This window comes from Lytechinus variegatus, chromosome 10, assembly GCF_018143015.1.
Source record: "Lytechinus variegatus isolate NC3 chromosome 10, Lvar_3.0, whole genome shotgun sequence".
Taxonomy (NCBI): domain Eukaryota; kingdom Metazoa; phylum Echinodermata; class Echinoidea; order Temnopleuroida; family Toxopneustidae; genus Lytechinus; species Lytechinus variegatus.
Window position 1 is genome coordinate 36,516,527 of NC_054749.1, and position 17,282 is coordinate 36,533,808.

Here is a 17,282-nt window from a genome sequence, read left to right on the forward strand (position 1 = left end):
TATTACACCTAATAGCCTGTATAAAAATGTATCAAAAATGATATGAAACAAGCTATTGAAGAGTGGGATAATCTTAAGACACTTATATGCTTTTCACACTGCATTTCCTTAATCCCATACTATCCTTAACCCCGGACTATCCTTAACCCCATACTATCTTTTTTTCGATTCACACTGTCTTTCTTAACCCCATACTATCTGCTCAACCGTGGTTAATGCCTTAACCCTGGACTATCCCTCAGCTCATGAATACTGATGATTTTACCATACAGAGCGTGATTAACGTGCAATTCGACTTCTGTGATTGGTTAATGCTTAGCCCCACTTTCCTTAGCCCTGTTTCGTTTTCACACTGCATCTCTTAGCACCGCAATTGTGGTGCTAGCACTACAATAAGCCGGCTAACCCTGCTTTTTTGCAGGGCCAGATAGTACCGTACTATTTACCGTGCTAGCCCACTTTTGCTAAAACGTTAGCCCCACCAATTTAGGACAAAAAGTACAGTGTGAAAAGCATAAGACACTTACTGGTATGTGTTTATTAAACTAACTTTTTAAAATATGTCAGATGATACAGTATGTATGTCACATCTTTTTCTTTTCAAATAAACTCTTTATTATATTTTCAAGGATGTTTTAATATTTTCGATTCCATGTAACTATAAAAAAAAGGATTGTAGTTTCCATTACAATCTTTACTATTTCTAAATGTATATGCCCTGCCTGTACTCAGATATGTACAGGGTATTCTTTTCTCCATGTTTGTATTTATTCCTGTTTGAACAATATGAATGTAAAAGGAAGTGATGAATTGTACTTTAGAACTTTACATCATACAACAGTTCCATGACATTTGCTCCAATGGAAAATCTGCACATAAAACCTAACTTTCAACACTTAAACCATAATTCTAATTTTTACATTATTCTGTCTCTATTACAATCCTAACTCTAACATCCTCTGAGATAGACCGGAGCACATGTTTCAGGAGCAGGTTGTGTCACTCATACATGTATTCAGAAACAAATAATTTACAAGTGAAAAATATTCCTGAACTCTTCAACCCCACCCCCCAAAAAAAATATCAATATTCAATGAATGAGTCTTGTTAATTATTTACCTTCCTACAACCCCATGGCCTGGAGCTTCACAAAGTTTCTTGATCCACAAAGCACATCGTTGTCTCTCTGAAATATTAATTACCCAAAAGAATCACAATGTAGTGATTAATAAATAAAAGCATGAGCATATAAGATAATTTGTAAATGTAATGAATCTGCATTCCAATTTATTTTTCTTGTTTGGAGTGCCAAAGATGTTATTTAAACAGCGGTAATCATCATAGTTTCATATACAAGATGGGCAATGGAGAAGAAACTAATTTGATGTGGGAAAATGGAAAAATAAAAATATTTTTAACAAAATAATGTTAATTCCTTTTAAAATTGTAAATGTAACAAATGACATCATTCTTCTTTGTTCTGTTACTGCAGGCAAACTCCTCAATTGGGATATACATGTAATTGCTGCAGGCGTGTGTGGCTAGTGATGAATTTGTGATGATGTGCCTACCACATGAAAGTAGACATTTGAATTTTGTTTAGCCTTGTCTTAAAACCACTGACCGATTTAGCTTCAAGTATGTCTACTGGTAGCACCGTAGCAGATTCCATTCTGTCATAGTCCTTGGAAGGAAAGAGTACTTGAAGCAGTCTTTTTTGTTGTTGGTCAGGAGAAAGAGATTGACAATGATTTCTGTTTCATGACAGAATTTTGAGAGGGAGTTGTTAAGCATCGACCTACGTTGATTGAAGCACTGTGATTTACAGATTTATATAACAATTTAATACTTTTCCTGTTATCTATTTGTTACAATAAAAATAAGTCATATGCCAGATAAACTCACCTAACTTATTAGGCAGCTTGAGCATATAAGGCTTCATTTCAGCCAAGAATCCATCAAATTCATTGTCTAGTACTTCACTCTCATCTGCCATGGCTGGATACCTGAAGAACATCCAACAGAATTTTAATACACATTGGTCTGGAAGTTTACATACTTAGTGCAAGTTCACCTTTCATTTACTTTGTATACATAATGAATTACTTAAACAGGATGGAAAAAAAAATCAAACATACTTCCACTCATTATAGGATGAAAACAAATAAATTGAGAAAAGGAAAAGAAAAGACAAAGATTTTTTTTCCAAAGTCATCTCCTCCATCTGGGCCGAGCTTAGACCAAAAGCTGCCTTCACTTCATTCTCACCAGTATATCTTGCTTCACTACACCCAGTAGAGGTGCTGGTCCAAAACAATAAGTTAGGATTCTCCCAGAAAACAAGCTAGGATATCCTTATAAACATACAGATCATGTCTTGATAAAGTGATATTGTACATGTTTCGGACATTTTACTTTTCACTTACCCCTGTGGGACAATGACAGCAAATACAGAATTTTATGTGCTAAAAAGATTAAAAATAGGTTCTGTAACCTCAATTCCCCCCCCCCCCCAGTTAACCATCTATTCCTTGACTAGCTGTCTTCCTATAATCTTGTTATGAAACCAGATACATTTACATTGATTAGTGCACTTGACAGGTGAAAGAGTTTTCACCAGTATGCAGAAGCTTATGGAGCAACTCTCCATATACCTGTACACAGTGGACGTCTATTTCCTCACGTATCTTCCCCATAGTCATAGACATATCATACACACTGGATACAAATATATGCACATGCACAAATGCATCAAATTCATATCAGAACGATCGAAAGAACGAGGCGAGACAAAATACCAAAAGTAGGACTTTTTTTTACCATTACATCAGACAGTAATGGTCACTCATTTCTGAAAACCAGTGTTATAACTACAGTGGACAGCAGAGGTCAGACTACCAGTGTTATAACTACAGTGGACAGTAGTGGTCAGACTCATTTCTGAAAACCAGTATTATAACTACAGTGGACAGCACAGGTAAGACTACCAATGTTATAACTACAGTGGACAGTTGTAGTCAGACTCATTTCTGAAAACCAGTGTTATAACTACAGTGGACAGCAGTGTCCATGTGTTGCTGCCCTCTATGTTTGTTAATTAGGCTTGTATGAAGGCTTACATACCCTGGCCAATAGATTCATCCATAATTGAGGTACATGTAAGTGCATTATTTATATTTTCCCCTTTTATTTCTAGTGCTATTGCGACCCCATTATACCCAATTTTGGAGGGCATATGACCGCCTAGTATTAGACGGATGAGTCCTAATGGGCTAAGCAAATGAAGTGGGCCAGAACTCCATGGGTTAAGGCTGCCGCACACCTTACGCCTGTTCGTGATCTGATTTTGGAACAAATTGCATTTTGCTCATTTTCTGAAAATGTGAATGGAACATATCATTTTATTTGAGGTTAAACTTTAATAATTGAAAGAATATTATATAACCAGTCCATTTTGAAAGATTGCAAGCATTTATTTTCGAGTAAAGGCCAAATGACTTTCAAATCGTAGCCAATCTTATGACTGCTATGACGTCATTATGACTAGATATTAAGTTTGCTTTTATTCTAAGAAGGATGATAGCATAGTCACAGATTCGAACATAGTCAAGCCATAGGTTACTTTAGTTTAGGTACATGTATTCGTACAATGATTTCGAACATTACACAGTAAGATATTCTAAGTCTCAATATTAGCATCATATTCTACTACGTTTTATTCAAAAATTTGAGACGCAGACCAATTGTAAGGTGTGCGGTCAGCGTTGAAGCAGTTCAGCCTGAGGTACGGTAACAAACCTTGTATAGTGAGTGATTGTATTACCGACCGGCCTTGTATTACCGAACGAATGCATCATACGCATCAGAAAACAATTTCATAAGCTTAAAGGTCAAGTCCACCTCAGAAAAATGTTGATTTGAATCAATAGAGAAAAATCAGACAAGCACAATGCTGAAAATTTCATCAAAATCGGATGTAAAATAAAAAAGTTATGACATTTCAAAATTTTGCTTATTTTCAACAAAATAGTTATATGAACGAGCCAGTTACATCCAAATGAGAGAGTCGATGATGTCACTAACTCACTATTTCTTTTGTTTTTTATTGTTTGAAGTATACAATATTTCAATTTTCACGAATTTGATGATTAGGACCTCCTTGCCTGAAGCACAAAATGTTAAAATAATGGAATTCCACGTGTTTAGGGAGGAATGAAACTTCATATCACATGACAATGACGAGAAAATAAAAATATTTCATATAATAAAATACAAAAGAAATAGTGAGTAATGTCCTCAGTTCAACTGAATTATTTATGCCACAATAGGCATCGTAACAGAGAGGACGGTTCGTGGGATAGATACAGTGCGCTATCGCGATTTCACCACGAACCGTCCGCCTTGTTACGATGTCCACTGTAGCGTTTAAATAATTCACTTCAAGAAAATATAAAGATACGGGATGAAACTTTGGAACCTGAACTATCAAACAAAGACACCGAAATGAGTTTTCTGTAGTGCGCAGAGAGGAAGGTTCCTGGTGCATGCGACGATATACTAACTCGTCTGCAGCTGTTATTGGGACTCCAAGAACCTTTTTGAATAGGTGCGTTTGAGCTTTGTCGAGCTTCTGTGAAGCAGCGGCACAAATCGCAAAATACAGTGCGTATCAAAAAAAGTTCACACTTCGTAAAAATCCTGTAAAATTATACATTTGTAATATCCTGAAGATTTTTCCACATTTTAACATTGGTACAGATCAATTTAAGCAAGTAACGATATAACAGTCGGAAAATATTTGCACTTGAGTGAGCACCACTTACTTTTGAAAAGTTAGTGAAAAATGATTTGCGCAGAACTTTTATATATTAATGCGAATAAATCCCATGTAGACCTTAATCATGAAGAACAGATGCGTGCATCGCGTAACTTTGGCAAAGAACAATAGGAAACAAGATGGCGGCGTAAACATCAGGCAAGACTCTTCCGTCTTGTCATGATATGTTTCTCATTTTTTAATGAATACTTGTTTAAAAATAAAATCGATGGCGCAGAAATGTCGGAAATGAAGTTGCATCTCATGTACATGATTAAGGGCTAGATCTTTTGAAGTAGAAATCTTGGGGGCGAAAGTTTCAGGTTTTGGCGGCCTACACACACATGAATGGATAGGAATACCTGGCTTCATTGAGAGTAAGCCTACGTTAGTTAATTATTTTTACTCTCTAGAAGTAGAAGCCTCCTGGCTACCCCTCTCCGCAAAATCCTGCGTGACAACGTCACAGCCACCACATTCTATTTTTACAGTCAGATCTAGAGTCTACACTGTACACACTATTTTTAATTAAAGAAAAAATAATATAATTTAAAGAATCAAATTTACTTTAAATTTAAAAGGTGATATTTTAATGATTTTTAAGATTGTGTGCTGTGTACAGCAATGGCATACCATAGTCTAGACAACTGGCAGCCGTCTGTTTCGAGGAGTTTTTGAACATTTAAAAAAAAAATTTCCTCGTACACAGACGGCTCGCTATCGTGCAGCCACCATTAGGGGACTTGCAATGCAAAATCCCCCCGTCGGGGCTCTTCAATTTTTGTCTTTAATGAATAAAAATTTTGAAAGTTAACGCGAGCAAAATGCAAATTAATAAATATTCCCTCTTGGCATAAATTGCCAAAATACTGAGAAAAATCAAGTTAAACATGTTAAAAGGAACAAAAACAGGGACTTACCTCGGCTGTCGCGGAAATTCACTTCCCCGTTTTATCCGATCTTAAGTACATACACATATGGCCATTGAGTCCCCTGTACAGATTGCGCTAGAACTTTGGTCTCTGTACTGTACCGTATTTGGTATGGTAAGTGAAGCCAACGGAGTTCAGCTGAACATCCAACATAACAGAGACCAAAGCTTTTGGTCTAACCATAGTCCTACATTGTACCTGTAGATTCCCCACTAGCAGGATAGAAAATTAGAAATGAACCCTGGCCTGGGCCTGGCATTGGGTGTATCATAACCCAGGGGGCTCCCGGCCGCGTAGCGGTCGGGAGCCCAGGATCGTACGTGCAATTTGGCATACTCACCTGACAAGCGTGAAGTATGGTCAAAATAATTCTCCGAATAAATAGTTAAAACAGAAATCAAGCACTTACCACGATTATATGGATGCACCCATGGGTTCATATCATCTCGCGTGCGAAGGAATATCAGTCATACCTGGATGATGGTCTAACGAGTGGCAGTTTTTCTGACATCTGTTCTGGGCACAGACTGGAACCTCAAAAAACGAAAAGTTCTCTCCTTCTACCCCCGTCTCGATCGGCCATTTTTGTTATGAATTGTAACAAAATGGCCGATCGAGACGGGGTAGGCCTATAGGAGAGAACTTTTTCGTTTTTTGAGGTTCCAGTCTTCTTCTTCTTCCTATGTCCTATATAAGTACATACCACCTGTGGTGTATTGTCGTACTGTATTGTGGATTTGAATGCTGAGAATCCACCGTTGAAGTTGTGGTAAAAAAAAAGCAAACATATATATAATATTTACATACAAATGCAGACTAACATAGTCTGACATGTTGCACCTCACTCTTGAATATATTTGCTGAGGTGCTGTCTACGACGTCCTGAGGTAGGGAATTCCATAACCTGGCAGTGGATGGAAAGAAGGAATTTTTGTAACATTCCGTATTTGCAAATGGAATGAGTTTTTGAGAATGACCTCGGGATTTGAATGATGAGTGTTTCAGTTGTTGCTGGACGTCTACAAGATTATTATTAATGATGCGATACATTAGTAGAGTCTTGGCTTGGGCCCAGATATGCAGATGAGATGTCAGAAAAACTGCCACTCGTTACACCATCATGACCTTCATCCATATAATCGTGGACTTTCGTGGTAAGTCAGTGCTTGATTTCTGTTTTAACTATTTATTCAGAGAATTATTTTGACCAGCATACTTCACGCTTGTCAGGTGAGTATGCCAAATTTGTATTTATTTATTCAACCATAAAACACATATCAAAATAGCAATGTACAATAGATGATATAATTAAATTATGGTTTGGGACACCAAAAATGCTTGTGCATGGTATCCCAAAAAATTATAAAAAACAAGAAATAACTTACATTAAGAACAAATGCATTAACAACAGAACATAAGTTCACACACCAACATACGCACACACACACACACACACACAAATGCCTGAGACTAAAACTAAGACTTAAGGGAGGTACATATATTTAAAGAGTGTCCATAAGTAGTGATTTGAACAGTAATTTAAATTTATTCAGAGTTGTACTTGATTTATATATTGCACGTACGATCCTGGGCTCCCGACCGCTACGCGGCCGGAAGCCCCTGAGCTGGGTTAGGTACGATACTACGACAGTGGCGGACTGTACCAGCCTGGGGCCCGTTTCTCAACACATGGACAAGTTAGTCATATCTTTATCCACCAACCACGGAGTTAGTTCCAATCTTACTAAACCTGTTTCTCGAAAGGCTTCCTAACTAGAATACCTTGATATCGATACTATCGGTAAAAAGAGCAGACGAGACGTAGCCTTAGTCACAAAATAGCATAATTTTCAAAAATATAAATTATGACAAAAATTGCAAATATTGTGATGAATTGGGAAATACATCTTTTCAAAATAATAGCACGGGTAAATTATGCATCATACATATTTAGGCCATGAAGACTGGAGCAATCAATTGCTGAGAAAATGAAATTATGAATAATTCATTTCATGACTAAGAAATCACATATGGACGTTGAGATGGGTACCCCCGGGATATTCAATTTTAATAGTTTACGAAAGTAAACCATAACGGTTTTTTTGTGTAAAATTATGATAATTATACGGTATTTTATGATTCCAAACATCATCAAAATATAGTTTAACATAAACTTTTTAAATATTTGATACCGAAACATACGATTTGACGAATTCTATGCATAAATTAGAGATATAATTTATCCAAATGGTAATAGGGGTCTGAAGACAACGAATACGAGCGTAGTTATGGATGGCCTGACGTGGTAGAATCTTTATCGATTAAATTATTTTACTATTTCAAAATGAATGGTTTTGTGGTGTTTTACCAACAGTTTTTATAGTTTCTTTGCATTACAATTATCATTGAATGCATTATCCCACTTGTTTTGTGATGTAATTTCAACCTCTATGATTGATTACGTAAGATTAAAATTTTCGAATTTCTAGGCACTTTTGCACGTCATAGTCTACCCATGTGATGCCACTACGTCACTAAGAAAGAAGTTGTGACAGGTTCGGAGTTGTCATAAATATTTAGTGAGGTTGTTGTACCCGAACTTGGCAAAGAGGGCTTCGTGAAACGGTTAGCGGACAAGTAGCTCACTATCTCCGATTTAGTCAAGAAGTTAGACTTATGACGGTGTTGAGAAACGGGCCCCTGGAAGAAGAGGTGTATCATAACCTTGTTCATAGAATGAGTGCTACCGGCGTACCGTCACAGGTCTGCCGGAGGCGCGGCGCGGCGTCAAAACAAAAGGCGTCGAGCCGCGAGAGCCTCAGACAGCCGGCAGCAGCAACACCTGGCCTGCCGAATAAATAATTTGCTTTCCACTTAAAATTATGGATATTTACTACTATCATTCAAGACGAAACGAATTACACAAAATCCTGCAACTTAATAATCTAACGTTAGTTATATAATGCCTAACTTACTCGACAATTATTTGGCTTAAAAGTTGTTTGTTTATCCTTTTTGAAAAGGCAGTGTATACAGCCACACGCGTGTGTCTTTACCATCCAGCCACACGCGTGTGGTTATATCCAGAACACCTATCTGTGGATACCGCCACACGCCGCCAGTAATAACAGTAAAACACGTACCGCGGTATGTAGGTCTGACCGTCTATATCACGATCAAAATAACCTCATTTCTTCATTAAATTCTTACATTCTAAACCCCTTTGATTTCTTTAATTTTTTTAAATCGTTTCAATTTCATTCTCACCGTCTTCTTTCCTTGTCTTGTTACAAAAGGCCGCCTGTTAAATAGCAAATTTCCATATTTTTCTACTTGTGTCGATTCTCTACTGAATCTAGGCTATGTGCGCGTAGTACGTACGAAACCCAAACTGTGTATGTCTACTACTGCGCTGCGCTAACGCTGTATGGGTCTGCCACCGCGAAGGAAGCCAGAATCGACACAAGTAGAAAAAGAGAATTTGCTGTTAAACAGACGACCGTTTGTAACAAGACAAGAAAAGCAAGGAGAGAAGACGGTGAGAATGAAATTGAAACGATCTAAGGATATCAAAGGGGTTTAGAATGTAAGAATTTAATGAAGAAATGAGGTTATTTTGATCGTGATATAGACGGTCAGACATACGTGTTTTACTGTTATTACTGGCGGCGTGTGGCGGTATCCACAGATTGTGTTCTGGATATATTAACCACACGCGTGTGGCTGGATGGTAAAGACACACGCGTGTGGCTGTATACACTGCCTTTTGAAAAAGCCGGTAAGCCTACTTGGTTGAAACTAGTAGGAGGTTAAAAACTTGTTGGTGGTATCGATCGATACATGGTGCCGGTGCCGGTGTGCCTTTGGCCCTACAGTACCGGTACGTAAGTCCCCCTAAATCAAATTGCTGTAACTTTTGAACGGAATTATTTTGAGATATGATATTTCATAGGTGGTTTTCTACATTTATTAAGCAACTTCTGGGGGAAAATGAGATTAATCGGTTGAGCCGAGCATGAGTAATTAAAGATTGAATTAAAAAATTGCCATTATATGATTTTTTAATCACAAGAGTCGCGTTTTTCAGATTGTGCAAATACAAAGTTGGGCAAGAGATGTATTTAGGTTAATTTTATGGTGATATGTTGTTTTGCTATCCATCATTTAGCCACTCCACAATTTTGATATCGTATGCATGTTCATGGTTGAGTGAGCACAATGTAGTGCAGGGGCCGCGCAGCGGCAGGGGGGGGGGGCAGTGGCTTAATTGGAGTGGCAGCCCGGCCCCTACTTTTTTTCAAAAAGCATGTACAAAAATGATTACCATACGACTGTGATTTTATGCATGGTCAAGGCCCCCCCCCTCCCACTTTGAAAACCGTTCTGCGGCCCCTGTATTGTGACGTATCAATTAACGTAGGGGTTTATGGTAGTATCCTCTACAACTATCATGTTAAAATGTTGGTGGCTCCCCCGATTATAGGCCCCTCCCCCATTTTCAAATTTTGGATCCACACTGATTTGTCCATTAATTAATAAACTGATTATGAGAATTTTTTAGGAAAAGAATAAAACAAGAATATTCATTAAGTGTTTAGGGTCGAACTTGCGGGGATGATAAAACAATATTAAATGTTTTATAAAGGATGTACGTAGCTTGTAAAATTACCTACACGCTCATGTAAAAATGTATTAAAAATTTGCATTGGTTCGGAAATTATTGATGTTTGTTTTAAGGGGGGACTTACTTTTTTTGTTGTGTGTATATACAGTGCGTATCAAAAAAAGTTTACACTTTGAAAAAAGCCCTGGGAATTAAAAAAATATACAACATGTGGGTAATTTTTTCAGATATAATCTTGGGTTTGGGTCTCATCTATCCAATGAAAGTAAAAGTTTTGACAGAATGTTACACTTGAGTGAGCACTGTCCATTTTTGTAAAGCTCGTAGAAATCTGTTTGCGCAGAAATGCTCGTATTTTCACGCTGTGTCATGGGCAAAGGGCGAAATCAAACTATACCCTGCGAAACATTTCTCATACATTTCCCTTGCACTTTTAGTCAATTAAAATAAAATGGATACATTCAAGCATTTTTGAACAACTTTGCCACCCAAATTGAAATTTCAACACTTAGCAAGCACAACCTTTACCCTTTTGTGCCATCTGGATCTGAGGACATAACTGAATCTAAAGAAAAGTTTATATCAGACATCTCCAGCATATTTTCACTAAGTTTTCACCATTTAAAGTGGGTTTACATTTCATTTTTAATTTGATACTTGTTTTTCCGCACTTTTCCAAAGCTTGACAATGATTAATCAAATGAAAATCAAGCCTAAGCCTTTTTATGTAAATTACAGCTCAGTGTAAAGGAAATATCGTCACAATGGCATCGGTGTGTGGGGGAGTAGGGTGGGGCGCAATGCACTCTTCAAAGTGTTTTGGGCAAGGAAACAAGTTTAAAAAGGTAAAAGATATCTTCAAATCAATTTTACTAGCTTAATTCCACGTGTTCTTCATGATTAAGGTCAACTTTTATTAACATAACTATTTGAAAGTTCCGTCTGCGCAAATCATTTTTCACTTACTTTTCAAAAGTAAGTGGTGCTCACTCAAACGGAAATATTTTCGACAGTTATATCGTCATTTCCTTAAATGGATCTGTACCAATGTTAAAATGTGGAAAAATCTTCAGGATATTACAAATGTATAATTTTACAGGATTTTTTCTAAGTGTAATTTTTTTTTGATACGCACTGTATAAAGCAAATTATACAAGGTGAATAAAACAACCGTTGAGAGAAAAGTTGATCTAATTTTCGCCCATAGGGCTTCATCAGGAAATGATGAATTTATTAGTCAACGTTCAGCACCAAGAAACGCATTGCGCAATATATATATATGTATATATATATATATATATATATATATATATATATATATATATATATATATTATATATATATATATATATATATATATATATATATATATATATATATATATATATATATATATATATTTGGAAAAAGGGTAGATAGCTCTGGGGAACCTTGATTTAAGCTATACGCCTACCATTGTTCTCTTCATTCATTTCTTTACAATATTTAAATAAAAAAGAGTTGCCAAAAGCTGTTGTACATGTAAAGCTTTACACATTTGTATTCTTCTCCCATACGTGTACTGTATCAAAGCAATAGCTTTGATCCAGCTGAGGCATGGCGGCTTGTCATTGTTCAAAACTCACCTTCACCCGACAAAGGAAAATATAAAGCTGCTGTACATGTAAAGCTTTACACACACATAATATATATATATATATATATATATATATATATATATATATATATATATATATATATATATATATATATATATATATATATATATATATACATATATATATATATATATATATATATATATACATATATATATATATATATATATATATATATATATATATATATATATATATATATATATATTCGTTGTGTTCTGACTCATCATTGGTTTGTGTTAGTGTATGATCATCTATTATGTTAAGACCTTTACAAATTGCTCATGTTAAAATTGTTCTTTGGAAGGGGGCGGGGAGGAGATAGAACTTTGAGAACTTTACTATATATAGAGAAGAGTGTTACCTTGTGTTAATTGTTTTTTCACGATAGGGCACGTTACGTACGTAACGTGATAAGGATGTCAAAAACGCAAAAATAATGAAAAAAGTGTATCTATTTCGCTAGGAAAATTACGTGTTTAGGGTCGAATTTGCGCGGATGATAAAACAAAATTAAAATGTTTTATAAAGTATGTCCTTTTTGCCCCAACACTACAGAGTCCGATTTGCGCGAGGTGTAGAAGGTGGGGTCGTATACTAAACCAAATAAGGTAAAGCCGACGACCGAAGGACCCGTAACATTTAAACATTCCTGTACTTGTTTAGGGGTTCATTTCAGGGAATATTTGTCAATAGTATCGTTTTGTTTCCAATACTTGCTAAGGTTAGGGTTTCACACGCCAATACTTGTTAAGGGGTGCATTTTCAGAATATGGAAATTACGCGTTCAGGGTGCTTTCGAGACCCCATGGTCGCGCACTCGTGAATGGAAGTGCCCCCCCCCCGGGGGGAAGTTACGACATTTCAAAGTTTCGCTTATTTTCAACAAAATAGTTATATGAACGAGTCAGTTACATCCAAAAGAGAGACTCGATGATGTCACTCACTCACTATTTCTTTTGTTTTTTATTGTTTGAATTATACAATATTCAAATTTTTACGAATTTGACGATTAGGACCTCCTTGCCTGAAGCACAAAATGTTAACATAATGTAAATCCACGTGTTCAGGGAGGAATGAAACTTCATTTCACATGACGAGAAAATCAAAATATTTCATATTCCATATAATAAAATACAAAAGAAATGATAGTGAGTGAGTGATGTCATCAGTTCCTCATTTGCATACGGACCGAGATGTGCATATAACTGTTTTGTGAAATGAAGCGAAACTTTAAAATGCCATAACTTTTTTATTTTACATCCGATTTTGATGACATTTTCAGTGTTAGCTTGTTGAATTTTTTTCTCTTTTTATTCAAATCAAGTTTTTGTTGGAGTGGACTTGTCCTTTAAGCAATAACATGTTCAGGGAGAAATAAAACTTTGTTTCACATGACTTTGTATTTGTCCAGCGGGTTCATGTGTTGACCAGCCCAATACTATTTTTTTTTGTCTGAGAGTGTATCGTGTGTGGAAGGAAAATAAAAATACTCATGTATATATGTATCCAACGAAGATAGAAACGTTGTCTGGTCATTTGCCTGTGTTGGGGTATATGTGCAATCATTTGAATTTATGTCCCTGGAAGTCACATGTTGTTGTTTTTTTCTCTCTCTCTCACACCCCCTCTCTCTCCCTCTCTCCCACCAACCCCCACCCTCTCCCCCTTTCTTCTCTTTTTTATTCTCCCCCTTTTCCATTCCTTCTCTCACTTTTTTTATTTTACCTTTGTATGCACTATCTCTCCCTTCTTTTAATTCCACCTTTCTTTTCTTAACTGCTTTAGTTCTTATTTTTCTTCTACATACTGTACTTCTTTATAATAATTTCATGCTTGTTTTAATATTTTGATTCGAGGTAATTATAGTAATGTATTGTATATAATATTTACGCATGCACTGCTTGTTCTGTTACTCAGATAAATTATGTCCTGGGCGCTCCATTCTTCTATGTTTGTGTATATTTTATTCCTTTGTTTGAACGATTTGAATGTTAATAAAGTGATGCCTTCTTTCATATCTTATATAATAAAAAAAGTGAGTGATGTCCTCAGTTCCTTCATTTGCATACCAACCGGGATGTGCATGTAATCGTTTTGTGAAATTAAGCGAAACTAAAAAAAAAAGTCGTAACTTAATTATTTCACCTCCGATTTTTATTAAACTTTCAGTATTATGCTTGTTGGATTTTTCTATTTTTACTCACATCAACTTTTTGTTCGGGTGGACTTGTCCTTTAATATGCAGGCCGGGCGCCTTTGAAAAATTAGTTTTGCATATGATCGAGGCCTACGTTGCAGTATAAAAACTAAAGAAAACAAACAAACAAATAATTAAATACATAAATAAATAAGTAAATGAATGAATGAATGATAATAATATGAATATGATAATAATAATGATATAACTAACACTCTAAGCTACTACTATACCAGGCCTATACTACTGCTACTACTACTAGTTGATAATAATAATAATTAGATTTTTTTTAGATTTGACAGCATTTATTCCATTCATCATAAAAACAAATACAAGGCACATACACAGTTTACATGAATTACATGAGAAAATTTCAGATATTACAATGAAAAAATCTGGGAAACAGTTGAATAAAAAGAAAAGAGCGTACATAATTTTTAAATGAATGATGAACTAGAAAGGGATAGCGCTGCCACTTCAGGCGCGTAGCCAGGGGGGGGGAGGTGGGGGCGGTCGCCCCCCAAACGTCCCCAAAAAGAAAAAAAAGAAGGGAAAAAAGAGATGAGAAAAGGAATAGGAGGAAAGGTAGCTTTGTGTTTTTTTCTTTTTATTCTTTTTTTTCTCAAAAGAGAAACTCCTTCACTCTTCTTGCTCTAAATTCATATATGAATTTTGCTTCCGCGCTGCGCGCGGTTAAATGACAATATTGAAGTTCTCCGTTGTTCCCCCACCTTTTCTCTAACCCTGTTTTTCCACCTCAGCTATGTGCTTCTTGCCAGTTAAAGTTAAAATTGTATACATTAGGGCATGAATTTGAGTAAGGTTAGGCCGAAGTAAATATATGAAGTTATCTTTTTTTTTTCAATTGATCGCGCAACTTCTGGTCTGGTCGGCTCCGAGCGGGTAAAATCTTTATATCAGTTTCTGCCGTCACCTCCATAAAGTCAGCTTCTCCCGCTTTTCAGCTCATTACTATAAACAACCATAATTTGGGGGCAAACAGGTTCCTAATTTAAAAAGAGGAAGGTATGGAATTCGTGTCGTATTAAATAAAAAAAGTACAATATTTTTTTTATCAAATTGTATTAAACTTCATGTCATTTCCCTGTATATATTCATCTCCTGTCCTGTTTTGCGCCCTCAGTTTGAAATTTTGAATGACACTTAAGTTTCTTTATATTCAAAATGAAGCGCTTCAGGATAAGTAAAAAAAAAAAATCATCCTTTATTATACTGTATAGATAGATAATTTCAATAAATCACAGAAGTTTCAACTTTATGCGCACTATTTTCCTTGTAATGAAGTTCAATAATCTTAGAAAATCAATTGAATTAGAGACGATTGGGTATAAGAGATATCTACATTTGATGAAACGTCCGCCCTTTGAAATTTCAGAGTTTCATTGCTCTGCGCGGGGAGGAATATCTTCCTCTACCAATCTTCTCCTCTGTTTTGCGAGTTAAAAATATGCACTGATGCTAAATTGTTTGTAATCAAATCTGATCTTTCCAAAGAAAGTTTCAATATATCTTTGAGAATACCCTTTTCTCGGGACCCTTTTTATGGCAAGAAAAATTGATAAAACACTTTAGCTTCCGCGCTTCGCGCGGAGTTATTATCATTTTAATTTCCTCCATTGTATACCTCTTTTGTGCGTTCACAATCACTTTTGAAAACAAGGTTCAAAATCGCAATATAGTCAACCGAATTGGAGGTACTAGAGACAAGAGAAACGGCTCCTTTTCATTTTAATTTATGAAACACTAAAAGCTTCGCGCTTCGCGCGGGAGGGGGAAACTCCCCCTCCCTGCACCCACCCCCTCGGGAGCGCGCTTCGCGTGCATTTACCGCCCCCTCAAAAATGAAATCCTGGCTACGCGGTTGTGCCACTTTAACAAAATCTGGAAACTGAATATATATATATGATATTGTAAAATGCAAGATGAAATAAAAACTGAATACCAGATATAAACATTGAACATACAATGATGATGATGATGATAATAATAATAACAATAACAATAACAACAACAATAACACAGCTCATGACGACGGTCTCCTGCGTTCTGAAATTGAGTTAAATAATATTTTTCATATGCTTTTTTTATATTCAGAAAGAGATTGTAAATGATACGTGTGTCTAAAATGTATATATATGTAAAATCTATGTAATAATTGATTATGTTGTGTTATGTTGAACATGTTGAACGCAGAAATAAATTTCAAGCAAACAAACAAACAAACAACAACAACAACAATAATAATAATAATGATGATAATAATAATAATAATACTACTAATAATAATGATAACACTACTACTAATAATAATAATGATAATAATAACAACAATAAAAATAATAATAAAATTAATAATATCAATGATGATGATGATAAACAACAGTTCTTATGAACGTGTCTATACCCGGCGTCTCTATCAGAGTCTATGCATGCTTTATTCGTTCCTTCCTGATTTTCTCCCTCCGCTGCTTTCGGAGATCAGCCCTATGAAGGTAATAGCATCCAAAATAAATAATCATCTAAGGGTTAAGACAGGACAAGCCGTAAAGACATGGTGTATGCAGTTTCATCATGGTTATATCATTGTCATTATTATTATTGTCGGGCCTGGGGCCGGGATGTACTTAGATTGGCAACGTTACGCACTGAAATATCGAAATTTCAAAATTTGTTAGCTATTTTCGAATTTCGATCCCTTCTGTGGTACTTGTGGAGTGTACGTTACCCCTTGGTGTTTTTAGCGGCCGTTTCAAATGATTTTGCTTGCTCTTCTACATGTATACGAATGATCACTAAGCAGGGGGGTAAAAATTCGTATTTTATAATATTGCATTAACGTAGTGCTCCTTACTCTAGATGAATAATCGCAAGTTTCAATCAGTTTGTCACTGACACTGGCACTGGCCCTCTGCACTGCCACTGGCACTGCAGCTCCGGCTAGCTCTGGCCCGCGGGCCGGGCGGGGCCGATTGCACGGGAGGGTCTTTGCAAGGACCGTCTTTCGTGTCGCTTTATTATATTTTTATGATGC

The 17,282-nt window shown here is 36.1% G+C and overlaps 2 protein-coding genes across 5 annotated transcripts in view; one reads left to right on the forward strand and one right to left on the reverse strand.

Annotated features, from left to right (window-relative positions):
• The window catches only part of LOC121422300 (centrosomal protein of 112 kDa-like), a 56,829-nt gene extending 48,059 nt beyond the window's left edge, over nt 1-8,770 (reverse strand). The window contains exons 1-3 of one of the 2 annotated variants that reach the window (XM_041617243.1): nt 8,724-8,770; nt 1,906-2,006; nt 1,120-1,186 (exon numbers count right to left, since the gene is read on the reverse strand). In XM_041617243.1, the coding sequence (XP_041473177.1) occupies nt 1,120-1,186; nt 1,906-1,996 (158 nt within the window). In that variant the 5' untranslated portion in view covers nt 1,997-2,006; nt 8,724-8,770. Of the gene's footprint in view, nt 1-1,119; nt 1,187-1,905; nt 2,007-8,723 lie in introns of those variants that run through there. The other variant, XM_041617244.1, reaches the window with a different exon arrangement.
• Nucleotides 8,771-16,930: 8,160 nt separating this feature from the next.
• The window catches only part of LOC121422378 (fas-binding factor 1 homolog), a 57,326-nt gene continuing 56,974 nt past the window's right edge, over nt 16,931-17,282 (forward strand). The window contains exon 1 of one of the 3 annotated variants that reach the window (XM_041617380.1): nt 16,931-17,055. The gene's annotated coding sequence lies outside the window, so the exon portion shown is untranslated. The remainder of the gene's footprint in view (nt 17,056-17,282) is intronic. The other 2 variants (XM_041617381.1, XM_041617382.1) reach the window with 2 other exon arrangements.